The sequence below is a fragment of the Dermacentor albipictus genome, chromosome 5, assembly GCF_038994185.2.
Source record: "Dermacentor albipictus isolate Rhodes 1998 colony chromosome 5, USDA_Dalb.pri_finalv2, whole genome shotgun sequence".
Lineage (NCBI taxonomy): Eukaryota > Metazoa > Arthropoda > Arachnida > Ixodida > Ixodidae > Dermacentor > Dermacentor albipictus.
In genome coordinates, this window is record NC_091825.1 from 53768781 (window position 1) to 53790000 (window position 21220).

The following is a 21220-nucleotide window of genomic DNA, read 5'->3' on the forward strand; positions in this document are numbered from 1 at the left end:
TTTTTTTTTATGAGGAACACTTTCTTTCGAAGAAACAGTCATACTATAGAAGGCTGCCTATAAATGTATTTTCGCTTAAAAGGAAACCGCTTGTCAACAGCTTCACTGCAACTTCACTTTAAAGATTGCAATATGTGCACTGGATATTTTTCATACATCACAACTTGGAATGTTGCTTTACAGTATAGCCTCTGGAAGAAATTGCAATAGTGCAGTCGTCTTTTCTTTTTTTTTTCGCTACTGGTCCAGAGAGACCGGGTTACCACGGCCACTTTTTGTTCTCCGATCTTCCCGGGCCACGCGGCGCTGACGCGACTTTTGCCTTTGGCCACGCGCCCCGTCCCACTGTCGCCGCGCACTCATGCGCCTGTCACGAGCCCCGGAGACCCGTGCACCACGCGCCACAACTCCCATTCCTCCGTTCGGCTTGCGTCCTCGGCACTGCTCGCCGGAGGTGACCGGGCCTCTCGGCCCCGTGCGCGCACTTCCGCGGACTACACGCACGTCCCAGAGGAATGCGCCTCGCTTCGCGACCGCAGGCAAGGTCCCGTGCTCGACCCCGGAGGAATGAATGTCGCCGTGCACGCGAGGTCCGCAGTCCGTGCCGAAATTTTCGATGTCACTGTACCCTTTCGTGACTTGTTCTGCAGCGAGGTAGGGCAGTGGGGCCCACGTGAAACTTTCACCCGTGACAGCGAGTAGTCAAAAATTTTAAACGCAGGGGAAATTTAACAAGCCCGTGCATGCGGAAAAAACGTTTTAGGATATTCGTTTTGTTATAGCAGAAACAGCGGTCGCTTTCTGAGCTGTGGCGCTAACCACAGTTACATTCTTCAAAGGGGTTTTTGAACATGTGATGGACTTCGAAGGTTATGGATTGCTTTCATTTATATTGCTACTCGCGTGGGGTATTTAATTGTTTTGAACGAGGCGCATGGGCGCCATCACTCGAGAAAAGAGGAGGAAGAACGAACTGGGCTCGCGCTGTAAATCTAACCGGTCAGTGCTGACCGGTTAGACTTCGAAGATTGTGGATTGTAAGCATTTCCTATTATTTCTGATCGCATTTTGTCACGTCGAACGCTCTACATCTTTGTTCTGGGCAGAAGCACGCACGATATCAAACAATCCATGATCAAACAATGTGTCGATTCCCACTGGATTCACGCTAGCACTCATTTCATTGTAGATTAGTACTGCAAATCCGCACACAGTGAAATGATTGAGCATTTCATGTTCTGAAGAAAGAGAGGTAAATACGTGAACCCACAAACTGATCGTCGAACCGTGCGTCGCCTCGTCCGACAGCTTACGTGCGTACCTGCCTGCAGTGATAAAAAAATGTGATCGTTTGAAATGGAGCAAGAAAAATGAATTGCAGTCGATAAAAAAGGCGAGAAAAGCTCGTAAGCAAGCAGTTGCTCTGGGAGGCAATACCTCTTCAACTCCTCGTTATTCTCTGTAATAGTAGAAAGTTATGTTGCTACCCCGCAAATTATTTCACTAAAACGAACATTTCCTAAACTTTTGAAAGTTTTCGATGTAACAGCGAATCGCCTCAGCTCACCAGTCTATGATCCCGTTGCCTAAATAATCAGGTGCAGCTGTCCGATGGCGACCATCTGCTCACCGCCAACATATACTATCTGCCCAGAAATTCAGTAAATGTTGGCGAGCCAGTGAGCCAGCATTTAAGAACCCGACACACACGCTCGTTGTAGAAAACGGTCGCTGTAGGACGCAGGAGACAACGAACCTGTGTGGGGCCGCTGGCCCGCTATTTGTACTGAGAGGATTCTCGGGTAGTAAAATTGGACAAAGAATGTCATATCGTGCTGTTGCCAGATATTATGTACTGTGATAGAGTTTGGCAGGTGATGCACAAGGGCTTTAATGAAGCAAAAGTTAAGCCGCAGGATACGAAGAAACGAACGGTGGCATTGCTAGAAAAATATCAACTAGAGAAGCTGGTTTCATTAGTTAAAGAAGAAAAGGTCCGCACAATATTAGTTTTCTTGGCAGTCAAAACAAATAAGCAAGATGTACCGTTCAGAGAAATAGTGCCAGAGTACAATTTGTGGCAGTTTCTTGTGTCAGCTTTCGTTCAAAAAAGGCTTGCGTCCTTGGTAGTGAATGACCCATTTTTCGTCGAAAATTCTGAGGAGGTGGTGCAGTATATTTTGGGTCTTAGAGAAGGGGTTACAAGGGCTTTACCGTTGACATACAAGATTTGTATTATTCTCTGCAGCAGGATGTTCTACTACCGTGTGTGAAGGAATGCGTGGAAGTGGACAATGATGAAATCGCTTTCCGTAACAAGAGTGGAATGTCACTAAAAGCTTTTCTAGAAGTACTTCGCACGTACCTGGAAATGGGGTATGCATAGGGCAGAAAGTAGCCCCCGTCCTGAGCACCATTTCTGAGTTGTGTTGACAGCCTGGTGAATTCCGATTTGCATTGCGAGCTTCTAAAATATTCAGATATGTAGACGATTATTTCATCTTGGGCCTAAACAAATATTTATATGTGTTCACATCACGTGTGTTGGAAGTGTTCAGAATAAGAGGCAAAGGGCTAGTTTTCACATATGAAGTGCGAACAGATGGCTATTGACAATTCCTGATGTGAAGCTCACATTTGAAGATGACCACTTCTGCTGGAAATATTCCCCGAGAAATGAGAAACCTCTGTGACAATACACCTCCGCCCATTCAAAGATAGTAAGGAACGGAATCACCATAGGTTAGGTTGTTTCAATTCGGATTTTAAAATCCTTGCAAACACAAGATGAGTAAAGCTTTCCTTGAGTAGGAGCTTCGAAAGAGCTGGATACCTTACGTCGATGCTGCTAGCTGCAAGCGAAAAGGTAACGAGGAGAACAAAATCGGAGGACAAGGGTATGAAATGAACCCAAGACCAAAGAAGAAAAGAGAGAGAGAGAGAAAATGATAAATGAAAGGTAGGGAGGTCAACCACGACTGAGCCCGGTTGGCTACCCTACACTGGGGAAAAGGAAAGGGGGACGGAAAGATTAAAAGAAGAGAAAGTCCACTGGAGATATCAGTCGGTCACTCAGTCCGGATCACAGACGCTGACTCAATCCGGTCGCTTTCAAATATCGCAGCAGCGCTTTTGTGGCCTTTTGTAGCTGCGATACGTGAGGCCATGGTCCCAAGACCAAGTTTCTTGGTCTTGGGACAAGGTCTTGGGACCAAAGAAGAAAATTCTGGTAATCTCTTATGTGCCTGGCTTATCGCATAAACTCAAGAAGGTTGCCGCCAAATATGACGTGAATGTAGTGCTTTCGGCAAGAGACAAAGTGGGAGGGCGAGTGTTTGCCCTGTGGCAAACAGTTTGTATGATAACTAGGTTAACAGTCTTACTAATAAGTGGTCGATGCGTCATGTGCACCAGTTTTTAGGATGTAAAAGAAATGTAGTGTATAAAACTTCTTTCAAGTTTGGGCAGTACTATGTCGATCAGAAGAGTCGACGTATAGATGCATGATTAAGGGAAAGCCTGACCAGCTTGAAGCGATGGCTCCATACGCATTTGTCAATACACTGTGCGCAATGTTAATTGAGTCCGTGCAAGCCATTGTTCAACCAAACCACATATTGTATGTTAATGCTAATCAGACAACGAGAGAAATTGTAGAAGCTTGTCGCATATTAGCCATTCGTTTATCGCTTTGAATGAGAGTGAAATTCACTTGCTCAATAACAGAAGATAGTGCGTCGGTTATGCTGCATTTCAGAATGTTGTTACCATGTTGAATGGCTGTCCTGTTGCCATGTGTGGTCCTCAAGAGATGGTTCTTGAGGTTGTATATGTGCTGTTTTAGGAATAAAGTTCAGTTGTCAGCCTGCGCAGGTCTTTCTGTCCTTTGTCTCATTCTCGTCGTGTAGTGTGCGCAAAACTTTGCACAATGTAGTCAAGGTGACCACATCGCTAAACCTTCAGGACAACCCAATGATCTCGCGTGACAGCGCGCGCTTTTCTAAAGAGCTACAGTACTTGGCGATCGGCGGCAACGAATCGTCCCCGCAATTCGGTTGCACGAGTACACGCCTCTTCTGCGTCAGCGCATTTGTATCTGCGCTGAAAGCCCAACATCCACGTAAAAGGACAAAATAAAATTTATTTCGCAAGGCCGTAAGGGCACGCCAATATGCAGGTTTGCGTTTGTTCGTTGATCCATTCGTGCCGTAACGCTTCGGCGTGCATTGCTGTGCAGCCAACGGTGAATCAATTAGTCAAAATAGGATCCGGATGTAATATGCAGAACTTCGCTGCGGCAACGCATATGAATTTTGAACGTGGTTTCTTACGTCTGTTCCGCTGTGTCGCGGCACACGTCGTCAGGGCGCCCTCGTCCTTGTCGTCGTGATTGCCTAACGGCTGTATAGTTTGCATAAGATTGTAGAATGTTTGCTTAATGTTCGGTGCGTTGGGAACATTCCACGGAGTAACTGCTAGCGATATTATACATTTGCACTAAAATAACCAGCAACGCGACGAGAGACTGCGTGCCGTAATGGCTAAGATAACACGAGAGGAAACGATACAGCAAGACAGCTGGCGTAAAGAAATAAAAAAAACAATTCAAGCGCTTGGGATCATTTTGAAGCGCATGCGAGTCCCGCAGGCAGCTTCCATGCTATTACTTTGGAGGCTCCGTGAGTAATCATTCCTTGCGTGTCATCGTATTACGAGTGATATACGACCAGTGAGAACTCCAGCGTCATCCAAACATCAGGTGACCACCTGAACTCTAGACGCTGTTGTATGTTTATACAAAATGCCGGTGGTGCGATCCGATACGGCGACCGCATGTCACGGGATATTTTTTGCATGTTGATGTCTAATATTCGAGTGACGTACGTAGCTCGCAGGCCGGCACGATTGCCTCGGGGCGTCGTGATCGCGTTTCCCTTTGGCCCACGATGCGTGCCGCAGTCCGCTCGCTCGCGTTACCTAGCTTCACCCCTCCGCTAGTCCCCGACTCTACGTCATGGAAGTCCGTTGTTTTGGCTCGCTCGAACGGAGCGACTCGTCTCCACACGACTGTGCAACATCACACGGCCGCAGCCTGGCGAGGCCAGCGCTTTCCGTCCCGTTTGACGCAAAGGTCACGTGACCGCATTCCGAACGACGTCCTACTCGGCTGGGGCTGCCGCGTTTTGCCCAATCTGTCGGCTTGCGAATACAGCCGTGCGTGCGGGTCGATCTGTTTTTTTCTCCGCCGCATCTCTCCCTGCGTGCCTCGTGTATTCGCGCTGTTGTGCCCCTCTTCTTATTCTTCCCGCCAGTCCTACTCTCGTTTTCGCACCCCTTTTGTCCGGTCGTGCGCGTTACACATAACCAGGCGTTGTGGACACCCGTGCGGAGAAGAGACTTCCGCGAGCGGGCTCCCCTTTCTCCGTCGCGAGCCCCTCTTCAAGAGGCAGTGGGACGTCACGCTCGATCTTCAAGTGGCCCTCGTCGGCTTCGTTTTGGTTGCTGGTCGTGTAACACTGGAGATTTCAGGCCGTTCGAGGCCAGCTTTGAACAAAAAGAAAAAGAAAATTGGGCTTGCAATTGCAATGCCACCATTTATGCTATCAAGTGCTTTTCTATTAAGCCATGCGCTGCTTTACTGAAAGCTTTTTCCGAGTGTTCCCGTAGAGTGTACGGAATTACTGACGTGTGCGCATGACAAAAAAATACGGGAAAAAAGATGGGCAGAAGGCTCGGAAAACGAGCGGCGACAATGCTCGAAATATATCTACTGCGTACGTTAATGTAATTTACCGAACGGGCGCGTATAAATAAATAAATAAATAAATAAATAAATAAATGGTCGCTGTATACAATAAGCGTGCTTTCAAGGGAGAGTGCAGTGACACTTCGAGTGTAACAGGGCAGTTTTTTTTCTAAATAAACGCACCCTTGCTTCCTATAGTATACACATTTCTTATACGTTTGAAGTTAATTATAACACTACTAAGGAAACGCTGTCCGAGTGGGCTGGACTTCACCGGTAAAATGGGCAATGTGTTTTACCGATCGGCACCAAATTAGAGATTTGAGTACTTGCAGGCACCATCTATTCGTCCATGATGTTTGGTTTGACCTGCAGTGCACCTCACCGTACCAGGAATGAGGAAACAATCGCGGCTGCCATTCACCGCACTTAAACAATTATGTAATTAACAAAAAGGAAAATCAGACCTCCACCCGTTCGTAGCGAATGCTACAAAGGAAACCAATACGGGTTCCTCGAAAGAAAAGCCTCGCAGTTGAAGAGAAATTTGTCCTGGTCCGGGACACGAACCCGGGACCACCGCCTTTCCGGGGCAGCAGCTCTACCAACTGAGCTAAGCAGGCGGCTATCAGATGGCAGGGCGAACTCGAATTTGTCAACAACTCGAAGCAAACGCAACAGTTTGACGTAATAGTTCTGCGAAACCCGCAAGGTGGAGAGAAGTAATTAATAAAGAGAAAATCAGACATCCACCCGTTCGTAGCGGATGCTACAACGGAAACCCATACGGGTTCCTCGAAAGAAAGGGTTTCCTCTGTAGCATTTGCTACGAACGGATGAATGTCTGATTTTCCCGTTATTAATTACTTCCCTCCACCTTGGGGGCTTCCGCAGAACTATTACGTTAAACAACTATGTCTTCTGATTTTTCACGGAAAGTAAGCCGACCACGTAAATATTTGCACTGACGGATCAGCAACTCTTGACTGCTGTAAATTTTAGATAGCCGAAATTGCCACTTGGTCTCGAATCGCTTCTTGTTAAACATGGAGACCGTCACTGCTGAACAAACCATAGTTAACATTACTCATAACCGCATCTCAGTGTATAAGAGTACACAGCTCATACATCCGTATGCTGTATTAGCACTTCGGTTGTTCGGACCCGCAGTGTTCATTATACTACAGCCATTTTGCTATCTTCAAATGCGATAGGATGAAAGGAATTTGAAGTAATACTAATCAAATGCACGCCACCTTCGGATAAACTTGAACAGCGGGGAATAAGAAATAAAATGTGAGACGCCACACAATGATGGAAGGTATCGGCCATTAAAAACTAAATTGAGGCCCATGTTTAAAAAAAAAGTGCATCGTACATAAACGACATTTTTGTGAACTGACAGAAAAAATAGTCCAAGATGACGAAATAAAAGATAAAAATTTGATGAAAACTGTTTAGCAAACCGCCAGTCGATCATTCTGTTTCTGCTGTCCACCAGAAAACTCTGCTATTTGAAAGAGCATCACCCGTGCGCATGCATAACTTCTTAATAAATTAAGTATATCTCTTCAGCGTATACGCAAAATAAACTAATTTAGAACAAGCTTTGCGTGTTTATTTTCTTCTTTTCTTTGTGCCTGTGTGCCTGAGCGACCACTTTCCCCCTCTATTCTTTGCATTAATCCTTATTCCGTTGCCGCAGTGTAGGGCCTTCTTTACTCTCTCTCTCTCGCTCTCGTTCTCACTCTCGTGCCCTTCATATTTTTGTAGCGGAAATTTTCTAGTGAACAAAGATTTCTGATTCGCCCAACGATGAAACCATTTAGAAACTCGAAGTTCCCAGATGCTCTAGAGCTGAAGATCAGCAATGTCGTCGGTCCTGTTGAAGTTCGTAAAAAAGTACATTTCCAAATTTAGAGAAAGGGTGGCCTGACCTTATATGTTTTCATCTAGGTCATCAGATAACATTCGTGCTTTGTATCTCGCTTTGAACCGCTAGATTACGCAGCTTATTGAAAGACATATTCCCTCCTTCTTTTTCGAACGAGTTCCCTATCTCCGTTAATATATGGGGTTTTACGTGCCAAAACCACTTTCTGATTATGAGGCACGCCGTAGTGGGGGACTCCGGAAATTTTGACCACCTGGGGTTCTTTAACGTGCACCTAAATCTAAGTACACGGGTGTTTTCGCATTTCGCCCCCATCGAAATGCGGCCGCCGTGGCCGGGATTCGATCCCGCGACCTCGTGCTCAGCAGCCTAACACCATAGCCACTGAGCAACCACGGCGGGTCCCTATCTCCGTTATAACAAACGTGTTTAGGCTTGTCGATCGCTTTCTTGCCGCTACCCTGGCCATCTCGCGTCTCGACTGAAATACAGTCGGACCTGTATGTAACGGTCCATCTGCTGCGGTATCTGTGCGACTATGGCGTTGCGTTGTAGAGCACGAGGTCGCGGGGTCGATTCCGCCCGCGGCGGCAGCATGCCGAAGAGGGTGGAATGCAGACACGCTCGTGTGCCATGCATAAGGTGCGCGCTGAGTGACCCGTTGGGGCCGAAATCGATCCGGCGTTCCCTACTACCACGTGCCTCATAATCAAAGCGCGGTTTTGGCATGTAAAACGCTAGAATTTCATTATTTTTTACATAACCATCCCGAATAACACGAATTTATCCGGTATATCCAAGACTAAGCTTACTGACCGATGCTCACGTAAACCGTCTCCCTCACAACACAATCGTCATTTGCATATATCAAACTCGCGGCCGCTTACACGTCGTGGACGCGGTATTCCAAGAAAGTTTTCTTTCTTTCCTTTTTTGAAGGGGTGGGCTGCCAGTGATGTGCTGGAGAGGAGACAAGTATACTGGAGGACTTTATCAGGTCTACACAATCTCGCGCATCAAGAATGCCATTCTTAACAACGCCGGAAAACAACTAGCGGGACAGTCAAGATTTACTGCCCAATACGCGTAGTCTTCTTTCATCAATTGAGCTAACAAATTCATATACAACGAAAACGTGGCAATAGTTCACTTAAGTTTAGTACATGCGAGTTTGGGTATATCAAGTTAGCTGATAGATTGAGGTACTTTTAGCGCATAAGCCTGTTCATTATAACAAGCTTTACTTGCATTCAGTCGTCTTTAATGTACATGCTTAGACATCGTACATTTGTGTGAATTGCATGAGAAATTTTCCTCCAGTGCATTGCCTTCGAGGTTCTGAAATGTCTGCGTTACAAATAAGTGCATTTTGAACACAGGAATCAGTGAACCTGCTTTTTGGCTGCGCAGCGATTAGAGACGCGACGTTGCTCTCTATCTGTCGAAACAGTGCGTCTATAGACAAACTTCACGCTTTCAAAGAAGAAACCTGTAATGTCGCAGCGCGCAGGCGCATGGCCAGAATAAAACCAACGGAAAAACGCTGCTTGCGACGATTCCTGGTCGAGCCACTTCGATTCCTGGCCACGATAATCTGCGACACGTTTCTGTGAAGCGATAAAAGGCTCACGACCAATCAAATCGCGCACGCTTGCTAGAATCGGCAGGTGCGTGCTACAGGCGACAGTACGCAGCTATCAGAATGACGTCATGGCTTGGAGCAGGCCAATAGCTGTGGCGGGTTCGTGGGTGCAGCCCTTAGGCGCAAGATCAAGAAGCTTTTGAACCGAGCTTTCACGGGATATCGTTCTCACGCAAAGCGTTCACGAAAGCGCCGTAGTTATTTCGTGGCTATGGTGTTGGGCTGCTAAGCCCAGGGGCGCGGCATCGAATCCCGGCCACGGCGGCCGCATTTCGATGGGGGCGAAAACACCCGTGTACTCAGGTTTAGATGCATGTTGAAGAACCCCAGGTGGTCCAAATTTCAGGGGTCCCCTACTACGGCGTGACTCATAATCAGAAAGTGGTTTTGGCACGTAAAACCCCACAATTTAATAATGTTTTAAAGCGTTCACGAGCTCGAATGGTTTCGCCGACCGCGCAGTCGAATCAGAGTCTCGTGAGACGTCATCGCTCATCGCGTACCGAGAAGCTGGTAACGCTGCGCAATACACGAATCAAAATCTCGCTCTCTTACACAACGGGGCTATACACGGCTCGCCAAACTTAACTACGACGGGAGCGTGCGCTCGAACGTTTCCTGCCGTTTTCCTGGAGCGCGAGGCGTGTCTGAGGTCGAGCAGGTGTCTACAATCGAGAGCTATTTGAAGCGAATAATGTTATTGTTTAACCAATTCAGAAGTAGCGAAACAAACAGTAACAGTTACGACAGACGATAGAAAAGTAAGGTTTAACCATACCATTGAAGATCGAATTGGGTAACAGTCTGGTAAGGAGTTACATTGGAGCTAGAAGAAAGTTCCTGTGGTCCACTCCGATGTCGGCTGTTTCCCTGCATGCGTGCAAAGGCAAGCCGCATTTATCGACAAATGTGTTACGAACAGGTAACTAATGTTTAAGAGTGAAGTACTCATTCGAAGTAAAAGATCGAGCGCCTTTTTTTATTTTTATAGATGTTTTATGTAAGCTCAGTATGCAAAAAGGGGGAGGGGGACAGGGGTGGGGATTTGCCGAGCACTTCTCCAGCTAATGAAAGAACAGTCCTCGAATTCAGGCCGGCCTATTGGGTTCGAAAACGGCATGTTTCCCGCTTTTCAGTGCACTTGTGTGCTATAATTTGCAGGGCTCGCAAAGATGTAGGACCATATCTCTCGAGTAAACAAAGGATTGCGTATCAAAAACCTCTACATCAGTTTTCCTTCAGTCTCTCACTCAACCTTAAATAAGAAAGGTTCTGCGCAATTACAATTGTTCGCAGGCTATTTCTAGTAATTACAATGCATTATTATAGCTATAAGTACTACTAAGCAGTCGACACGGCCTCCTGTTTGCTTTTTCCCTGCACGGCAATTTCGACAAAAGCTGAAACAGCGATCCAGACCTTGCAGGAAAACACGCAAACGGAAGGATTTGGGAGCATTACCTTTGGGAGCATATTTTCGCTTGCCTTACGACTTCAAGGTGCACGTAATGAAAGAGGGCGAATGCCTCAACCTTGGTAGCGTAGTGAACACCTTTCATGGGAGGTGCGCCAAGCCAAATTTATCTAGAACTACTAATGTCTTACACAACTAAGTGCTTCAAGGCCGTATTTCTGGTTCTGCAGTCAGCGTTCATCCGTGAAAGTCCGGACATAAAACGCAACCATAGAGCACAACACACTCAATGCGTCACGCGAAAGAACCTGAAACGTTGCGTCAGTTAAGTGCTTTGCCTTGGGTTCTTCTGAAAAAAAGAAATGTTTAGTGGCATCAACGAACCGTTTCGGAGGTTTACTTTTTTCGTAGGCTTGCATTGTGATAAGCTGGCGACGCTTGCCAGGACCACCTGGTGAGGGGTAATGCCCAGACGGCCACCTGTATTTCACTACACAGTCTTCTAAGGACGAGAAAAAGTAAAGCGAACAGTAAAGCTAGTAAAATCGAGTTCGGCTGTTAGTGGCGCATATTGAACACCATAGTATAACAGGGTAGCGTACTCTATGTTTTCCTGGTTTTTTTAGCTGAGCAAGGTTGTGCGCAGTCTTAATATAGAAGTTCTGTTGACCGCACTGACTTGCAAGTAGTTTTCATGCAAGGCCACCTCTCTTCAACCACGGCTACGCAGATGCACGTCTTATACGCAAGTTCAGTTGTTCAGTTGCAAACGCTGTGGGAAAAAAACGATGGTTGCCTTCTTTGCCATTTGCGGAAAGAAGAGCAGTGCTCAGACACTATTATCATTATTATTTTCTGGTGCGTGTCCCACGACGAGCTGTGCAGTCACAATAGCCGAAATATTTGGTGCGCAGTACGAAGTAACTATTTTTTGCAACGTTAAGGGGTGTGTTTGAGCGCCCTACGCAGGTCGCAGAAGTGTAAGCCCTCTAGAAGTGGCTTGACGATAGTCCAGATGACCAGGACAGTTGACGCACTTCAACCCTATATGGCAGGATTCCAATTATATGGTAGTCACCATCACTATTAAAGGGAACGGGCAAATGTTTTAAAGCTACGATAACTCGTGATGCATGGGTACAAATTTAGGAACTTGATAAGTTCTCTAATTCTTGATAAGTTCTCTAAGTCTAATTGGGCACCTTGGTGCAGGGAAGCTCAGTACTATATTATAATGCCCAGAACAGATGTACCTGTCGTTTCTGAAAACACAATAAAATATTTTCCACAGCGAAAGGGTCGGTATTTTTTGTCTCTCTGTTACAATGTTTTCATAGTTCACGCGCTTATTTTCGACACGAGCATGAGCAACTGATCTTCATGCCGCCGATACCACGATGAGTCGATTTCCTTCTGCCGAATACAGGTTCTCCTCATTTACATGGAATGAGTCTCGATAGGAAACGAGGAACGGGCCGGCATCGACCAAGAATCGCCGCGCGCTGCATTCCTGCCTTTATTGGCCCGTGCTCCTCGAGCAGCATTGGCGGCCGCCTCGTCGAGCGCACTGCATCGCGCACTGCATGCGGCCTGCATGCGAAGGACGCGACGTCGTTTTCGGTGACACACACTGATAAGGACCAAGGGTCGTCTCCAGAGTGCAGCGTCCGTTACACTTTGCGCAACCGGTCGCCGGTATCTTTCGGGGGTTGGCTCCGGCGACACGGCCAGAAGAGAACGGGGAGAAGCGACGAGGGCCGCAGGTCGCCGATCTGCCGGGCCGGCACATCCTCGTCGCGAGGCTGGGCACTTCGGCTCACCGCGTTTCTCGCACACGGCTCGGCTGGCGCCTCCCCTGCATACTTACGCGATCCCGAGCTTCGTATATAGAATCGCTGGTCTCAACCGGGGCATCGCCGCAGGCTTCTTGAAAAGTTGGACACCGCGAAGGCTCAAAGTTTTCAACACGAGTACTCCTTGCTGTCCTATTGAGCCATATAGTTTGAGTGGCTTGACGCTACTATCACTTCTTGGTGTACTATTCCTGTTGTATTGTAACTAGGGGTGGGTGAATACTGGAAGGTTTGAGTACCAATTGAATATTACGTACTAATTGTACACATTCATTTTAGAAAATTCGGTATTTACTATTCGGTATTTTATAATATTGAAACTAACGAATTATTTTGAAAGAACCGATGATTGAATTTTAATTTTGATTCTCTGTCAGTGAAACAAATTATAAAAAATAATCAGATGTGATACAAGCACAAAATGTTTAAAGCAATGCAGAAACAAAATGGGTAAGGCATATTCTCTTTTGGTAGAGGAATCCTAGTTGAGAAGATGTGAATTTTTTTGTTCTAGCCTGTCATTTATTGTTCTCGGCTGCCTAATCATCTAGAAGTTCAGTCTTGTACGCCACAACCAGAGATGTTTTTTTTTTTTTTTTGCAATGGCCCCTTTTACGTAAGACACAATTCCTTCAGCATCTTTTCCTTTTATTTCTTACCAAAATGTTTCATCTTGTTTTTGTGAACCGTTTATTTAGAGGTTTCGAAAGGCCGACGGATAAGATCATTAAAGATTTTGAGAGTCTATTTGATCAGTTTTTAATGATAACTTGCGGTCTTGCGTTTCAAACAGATCCTAGTTGCCCCTGATAGTTAGCTGTCTTTCTTTTGCTTTCACCAGTCAATTCAAGTGTCCTAGCAAACTGTACCTTAATAAATATTACACGGCTGCAATTATGCGCATCTGCGTTTCACTACTCAATATTTAATTCAATATTTGATGCGCACTATTCGTATTCGATTCGTATTCAAAAAAGCTGATGTTAACCTACTTCTCAATTTTAACCTTATCAGATGCGTTCGTAGGTCTCTCTGCAACCACGTGCCACGCAACCTGCTTCTTTATTCACTTATACCCAACACTATCACAACTAAAATAATTAACTGATTCTGATTCTATGCATTGGATCATGTGCTATGTACAGCAGTTCAACCGTGAGAGGAGCCCAGATTTGGTGGAATGCTTGTAATTGGCGTCTGCGCACTGGGAAAGCGGTCTCGGTGATCCGTAGTCTCTTGTCTGGGAAGCATCCACGCCCCGCCATTCTAGGCAAACTCAAGAGTCCTTTGTCTCAGCCAAGAGGTTCTTCAATAACAGCACACAGGATTCGACTATACAGGGTGTCCCAGCTAGCTTTAGCCAGAGTTTCAAGGTATGCAAATACCACGTAGCTGGACAAAACAAAGGTAATGTTGTTTGCCGTCGTTTGGAAATACCGAAACTGTTCTTTTCATTCCACCTAATTAGATGATTAGCCTTAATTAATTAATCAACTTCTCAAATGTTATAATCACATGTAAAGCGTCAATGAGAAAATTCTATAGCCGCATGAAAAACTCCCGATGCAGCTTTCTGTTGTTCAATACGTGCTACATAATACGATTTTTCCGAGCGTGAAAGAAGCCCGGAAATGCACGCAAAATTGCCCCGCGACTGGCCGCTCGAGGCAGTGCGTGTATTTGGGGGCTTCTTTCACGCTCGGAAAAATCTGTTTATGTAGCACGTATTGAACACCAGAAAGCTGCATCGGGAGTTTTTCATGTCGCTCTAGAATTTTCTAATTGACACTTTCCATGTCATTATAACATTTGAGAAGTTGATTAATTAGGGCTAATCATCTGACTAGGCGGAATGAAAAAATCTAGTTTGCGTATCTCCAAGCGACGGCAAACAACATTAACTTTGTTCTGTCCAGCTACGTGGCGTTTGCGCAAGATTAAACTCTGATTAAACTTAAATGGGACACCCTGTATATAAGGCCTCTGTTTACATAAAGGTCATAATCGCATTCTCTTCCACGCTACCAAAAATCTTCCATCCTGTTCTTTCGATCCCTTTTACCAGGTTCCCTTTTACTCGGGGCCATCTTTCTGCCCTTATAAGAAAAAATTACATATCTATCTCTCTTTCTCTTTCTATCTTGGGGAAATCGTCGCGCAGCGCCAAACATGCTCAGGCTCGCTTCAGTAGGCAAAAGAACGGCGCGAACTGGAGTTATTCTGTAAATGAGATTCAATTCGAGAACTTTGAATTCATTAGTGAATAAGAAAACTCTGGATTGTTAGCAGACGATCACGTCCGACTTCAACTTGTATCTTTCTTTATGATTAACAATCACTGCAATCGTTTGGTTTGTTGCCTCTGCTTTGGTCCCCATACGGTATCACTTCTAAGTGCACATATCTGAAGCTTGTTCAGCAAATTCTTCAGTTGCGAGTAAGCACCTTGTCCTGCCAATTCTGTGTGTCCCGTTGCCTCGTTGCAATTTGCAAAGTGATGAAAATGAATTCCAACCGACAAACTCCGCTTGTCCATCTCTAGAAAACTCAGATTAGATCGAAAACATTGCAGCGCAAGACTTCTAAGCTTCACTGTTGGTTGTACCGCTTTAAGGAAAAGTTAAGCACGCACACACATGGAAAATCAGCTCTGTCTACGCATGCACTCACGCACGCATGAAAAACAATAAAGGATCCGATTAAGAAGCTCTAGTTGCAACTCAATAACCTTTACCAAGCGCACTGTGGGAGCGTTGTCGGTGTCATGCTCGGACTACATGCCAATCTTTTTAAGAACCTTTTTTTTCAAGCCGTAGAAAATATTAGCTGTTTTTCACTCGCTAACGCTGGTTATAGATATTTGAAAGGGCAACCCAAATGGGGCACATGACGACGGCAGCGTTATACAAACCTCTGTAGGAAATTTTCTGCATTCTTTCTTATCAAGGCAAGGGACCCATTTGGGACCTTAATGCTTGCACCATGATATGTAAACATTTATTTCAGTACTACGCTCGTTCAATTAGAACGCAATATAGACAGACTGGTTCTTAGGAAGGTAACTTAGGAAGTGCGTATCTTTACAGCCGATAGGTGTGTCATTGCCACTGATGTGCATATTTTTTCTCAGTAGCCTTACAAAGTCAAATTTTAGATAAAGAGAAAGGCACAGAAGTTTGCTTCATCAATTTGCATCGACGAAGCAGGGCAGAAATCGCTATATCAAATAGGGTAATCACCTCCTTTCATTGCTTTTTTTTGCAAGTTTTCTATCTGTCTACAAATCACTAGATTGGGAGCGAACTCCACCACTGGAAAAGCTGGCGCCACCGTCGACGTGACGTGGCATGAGGGATCACGTCGACACAGCGGCCGCGTCGGCTGCTTCGGAAGCGCCGAAGCGAGCTCAAAACGAAAGTTTAATGTCCCACCTGCGCCGCGATCCTGATTAAGTGGTGAGGCTTTAGCGCCTTGGGTGACTGCTTGAAACATTTGAAAGTACTATAATAGGTAGTGGCTGCCTTAGGAGGCGTGCAGCATGTTAGGATACTGCTCGGTGCCGCAGTGCCGGACGTACGCAATGGAGCCCGGTGTCAGCCTTATTCACACGTAGCCGCAGGACAAGGAGCTGCGTGAAGAGCTTGGCTCGTGATAGTTAGAACCAGCAGACAACCGTCGGCTCGGGTATGCTGCAAGCACAGATGTGAGGAAGAGATAGACAAAAGGGAAGGAACGATAGGGAGCTTAGCCAATGTAAATACTGGCTGGCTACCCTGTGCTGGAGAAAGGGGTAAAGGGAATAAAAGGAGAGGGAAGAGAGAAAAAAAAACAAGATTTCTGCTACGGCGCCGGGACTTCGCGATGTTCGGTGAGTAGCAGAAAACGCCCACTGAGACGGTCGCCCGCGCCCGCTGCCCGGCTAATGCCATGACGATTTGGTCTATGAACTTGTCGATGCTAGATACTGGCAAGTTCACTGGAACGGAAAGGGAGCAGTAACACGCACATTAAATAAAGGCAAGGTATATAGTCATGCTTGTGTTACGAATTAATGCACTGGATTACGAAAAAGAAACATAGGGAAATCGCACACTCAGAAGACCGATAAACACACAGTGCGATGCAAGTTGAGAAATAATATTGACACGTCCAAGAATTTAGAAGATAAAAAAAGATTAAATCATCGCGACGGCACATCACTCTATAACCAAATTATTTTTGAACAGTTCTGGTAGCGTCCACGCAACAATGGTTGCTAGTGTGCTCTCAAATGTTCATATGCTGCGGCATAAAGCTCACGGCACGGTCCGAAAACGCGCTCACAGCGAAAGCAAAACATTGTGCGCGGGCATGCATACAGACGCGCAGTCGGTCGCTGCAAACCCATCCGATGGCTGCATTGAGGCTTCATTCTGTTATGCCAATTTGGTTATACAGACAGCCAACTAGAAGAACATATTTCACATAGTTTACTCTCACCGATTAATTTCTAGGTGGTGGTCTAGGAGTAACACGAATCTGTAAAAAAGGTATATTAGAGGATTTTTCTTTTTTTTTCGTAAGGGCACACAATTGGATCAGCTGCTTTTCCACCATTCTGCTTTTACTGTAACTATGTAGATACTGGACTGACGAACATGATCTCGTGTGGGGTTTTTTACTGTCTTATGCTGTAAATGATTTGTCGTCTTGTTACCCTGTGATGTCAATTTACACGTGCAAAACCCAATCCTACCTAAGGGCTTGCACTCTAACAGTTAATATGAGATTGATTGATTGATTGATTGATTGATTGATTGATTGATTGATTGATTGATTGATTGATTGATTGATTGATTGATTGATTGATTGATTGATTGATTGATTGATTGATTGATTGGCAATAGGCCAAGATGACGCAAACGGGTCTGCTTTTTGGACGAGTGGACATGGGGCCGTATAATATAAAACTATTCCAATATGTTTTTATTCCAATCTCCTGATGTCAAATTTGCGTAACCGCCGATGCAAGGATCGGGCGGTCACCCGCAGGGTCGCCTCAACACGCCAATCAAACGCTCTCCTCGTTTATAAGAGGTTACTTTTGTTTGCTTTAATAACGAATATCATTGCCTACACTGAGCAGCTTGTCTTATCTAATTGGCTGACAAGAGGCGAGGAGCATGCTCAAGTGTAGAGGGATTCGACAGGGCTGCGCCAGTGCACTGAAAATCGATAACCGCATGAAGAGGGTGGTGCTGGCGACTGCGGTTGGTCCGCATTGCCTTACTAAGCTTGCGGTGGCTCGTCGAAAATCGCGGCGGCCTGCAACGCAAGCTTAAGAATGACGCTGAAACGAATCCTCAGCAAAGAATATTTGGCAGAACGAGGTCGTAAACTGGCCGAAAGTGCTCGAAAACCTTACACGGCCAGGCAAAAAGATTTATTATACGCAATTAAACCCATGCTCTCCGGCAGGTACGAGTCGCCAGTGCCTGAGCGCTCGGCGGCAGCCATCTTTTTTTCCTTTCGGAACGGGGCAGCTTGCGCCTATTCAGAAGAAAATTCAGTTTTGTTCGGCATGTTGATGCATCTTTATCGCGAACACGTCACTTTGACGCGTTAGTTTTTGCGGTTGTGCGACGTCGCGTGACAGGCAGGTGCAGTGGGTGCAGCCCGAAAACTTTTGAACAATACCCGAGGGCTAATTGCGAAAGGGCAGTCGAATCGGAAATAAGTATTTTTTTTTCTTCGACCAAATCATGCATAATCAGTGTGCACACGTCATATCAGATGCGAAGCTCTCACGGTTTTCGTGACGTCGCGTGACAGACAGGTTAAGGGGAGGGGGGGAAGGTTGTTCGAAAATGTTTTGACCAATCGTGGAGGGCTGATTGTAAAATTAGAATAGAAAAGTTTGTAATAGTTTTACGTTATAGTGCCCATGGACTCCAGTGTGAAGGCTCTTCTGTGTTCTCGCGTTTTCAGTGTGTTGTAGTATGCGTGTCTCCCAATTTCAGGTCGTTCATTCGAAGGAACATAAGTACGCTTCAGCGGTTCTGTTGTAACAACCTATCTTGCATTACCGTGAAATGACGCTTGACAAACAACGAGTGCCACCTCACGACACGACTAGCTTTCCCATTCGGCGAAGAAGGGTCCGTTAAAGCAAACGTCCCTCAGGCCGTCATTCTGGCCCCGTGGATCCCTCAGTACTGTCACGCGCCCGGTGGATCTTATGCGGGCGGGGCCAGGCAATGTTTTCGTCGCACTTTCGCCGCAGCGCCGACGCCTCACGATCACCCCGGCACCGCACCCACCCGCGAACATCATTCTGGATTCCGCGCGCGCGAGAGAGGAGATTCTTGATGATGGGAAGGAAAGGTTGGGGTGAAGTGCAGCGCAGTAGCTGTCTCTCAGCAGAGGACACCTCGACCGCGCTGCACAGGGGGTAGGGAATGGAAGTAAGATTCCAGATTCTCGGAGAGGTCACACGCAATCGCTTCTCCGCATGACAAGAGGGTCGACAGACGGAGTGATAAGCGCGGCGGTGATTGATATAAACTATTTTTGGAGCAGAGTATCATCGCCAGGGGTCAATGTTGAAGCGGAGCCTGCAAACACCTGCAAATCGGCTATCTGGCGTGCGTGGATAAGCACGGATGAAATGAAGGTGTTCAACGGAGGCGGTTATTCGGCTGCAATCACGCGGGTCATCTTTTGCATGCCAAGGAGTTCGAAAGGCGCCTCGAGGGTTAGGAGAGGATTTGAGGCCACATTGTCTGATCGCAAGCCGATGACTGTCTGTTTTTTTTTTTTTTTTTGAGGTGATGCGACGATGTGTGACTGCTATTGGTGGCGTCCGTTGGGTCTAAGAGCTTCGCCTGTTGTTTTAATGCGTTATCGCTTTGGCTTGAGGGGCACTCGGTAGTGCTGCCCTGGGGACAATAAAGCCGCTTACTTCTGCACGCACTGGCTGCACGCACTGCACGCAGAGGCCGCTCATGAAGCGTTGGACGTTCTGGGGGCCTATTTAGCGACTTAATGCGGGACGTGAAGAGATAGCGAATGTGCGAGGGGAACGAAACGTGAGGGTTCGGGCTGGCTCGACCAAAGCAGAAGTCACCGTCATCTGGAGTCTATCCGACTCATGGCCTAGTGACGTAACTCGGCTGCTCGCTAATACCGGTAAGATTCTGAGCGAATTGATTTCGGCTTGCTCGTTCATCGAGACAAGGAAAACAAAAAAAAGAAAGAAAGAACGAAAGAAAGAAAGAAAGAAAGAAAGAAAGAAAGAAAGAAAGAAAGAAAGAAAGAAAGAAAGAAAGAAAGAAAGAAAGAAAGAAAGAAAGAAAGAAAGAAAGAAATGCTTCAAATCAAACCAAAACAAACAACACTAAGCAAGCACAGAATCCTAACTGTTTATATACATGCATGCCCTATAATCAGCACAACAGAAAGCGTTTTCTTTTTCTTTTAGCTTCTACCTGAGTTTCGGTACTCAGCACAAAGTTCTTAGCTAAATTTCTTCGGCTACTGCTAAAGGTCAAGCAGCAAGCTTCATTTGTTGGATTAGAGCTGGAATACAGCTCGAGGAAAAGAAGTTTTCAAAAGAAAGCAAGTCGCGAGCCAAACATAATGAGAGGAGACAGACCGATGCAAGATTTCTGGCGGCACTAGGGTGCCTCACGTGATGTAAAGCAGATGAAATGCTCTCCTATTGTTCACTGATAACGAAAGCTGTCTGTTCAAGTTTTAAACAAAGCAACAGGAGGCTTGTCGTCAAGCCCACATTTAGTTTTCTGCGTGGATTTTCCCCGTAATTGCTGAAAAGAAATTCGGCAAAATATGGCTTTTATTTTAGTAGATTACCCTTATTCTCGATATTTTTTGGAGATTTAGATATCAAGTACATACTTCTTTCTTGTGCTTTGGTATTGCATTATTAAAGGTTGATATGCGGTCGGTATCCTGCTTCCATGCTCGGCAGAGCACCATGGCGTGTATGCTCGTTCCGCCCCCCCCCTCCCCCTCCTCCCCCCCCAAGAAAGGTTAAATTATGGGGTTTTGCGTGCCAAACCATGATCGGATTATGAGGCACGCCATAGTGGGGGACTCCGGAAATTTGGGCCACCTTGGGTTCTCTAACGAGCACCTCAATCGAAGTACATGGGTTGTTTCTTATATTTCCTTCCCAATAGTGCAGACACAAATGACCGCATTTTCGTGACTCTCTACGCTAGTCAGCACGTACAAAAGGAAAATGGACTCCGCAGCGACCGATCACCGTTCGCTTGGGGAATCGTCGCATTCGTTGCTCTTCCAGTCAGCGTTCGTTGACGCGGCTCTAAGTGGACGTGGGAGGATGTAAAGCCTCCCGTACCAGAGACACTTTCCGTGAGCCCGTCTCAATAGCCGCTCCTCGCACGCATCAAGGCACGCTTATCGTGCGAGCGCATTGGCTTGCTTCTTTCTTTGTATGGTTCTGCCTAGGTACTTGTGTGTTATACATGCAGCGACGCTACTCTAGCTGTGCCAAATAACGTATGTGTGCACGCGACGCAAGAAAGCTTTCCCTGTTTTGTGTCTATAGCGCGGAGTAGTCGCTCGGTTTTCGCGCCTACCTAACAGCGTTAGCAACGCCCCTGGCACCTCGGAGCGGCGAATTACGTCGCAGTAGCACCGGTGAAAA

At 46.2% G+C, this 21220-nt stretch overlaps 1 protein-coding gene across 2 annotated transcripts in view; it reads right to left on the reverse strand.

Annotated features, from left to right (window-relative positions):
- LOC135913269 (uncharacterized) overlaps nucleotides 1–21220 on the reverse strand; it is a 54909-nt gene that overhangs the window by 20309 nt on the left and 13380 nt on the right. For both annotated transcript variants that reach the window (XM_070538387.1, XM_065445861.1), the window contains exon 2: nucleotides 10061–10152. In XM_070538387.1, the coding sequence (XP_070394488.1) occupies nucleotides 10061–10152 (92 nt within the window). The remainder of the gene's footprint in view (nucleotides 1–10060; nucleotides 10153–21220) is intronic.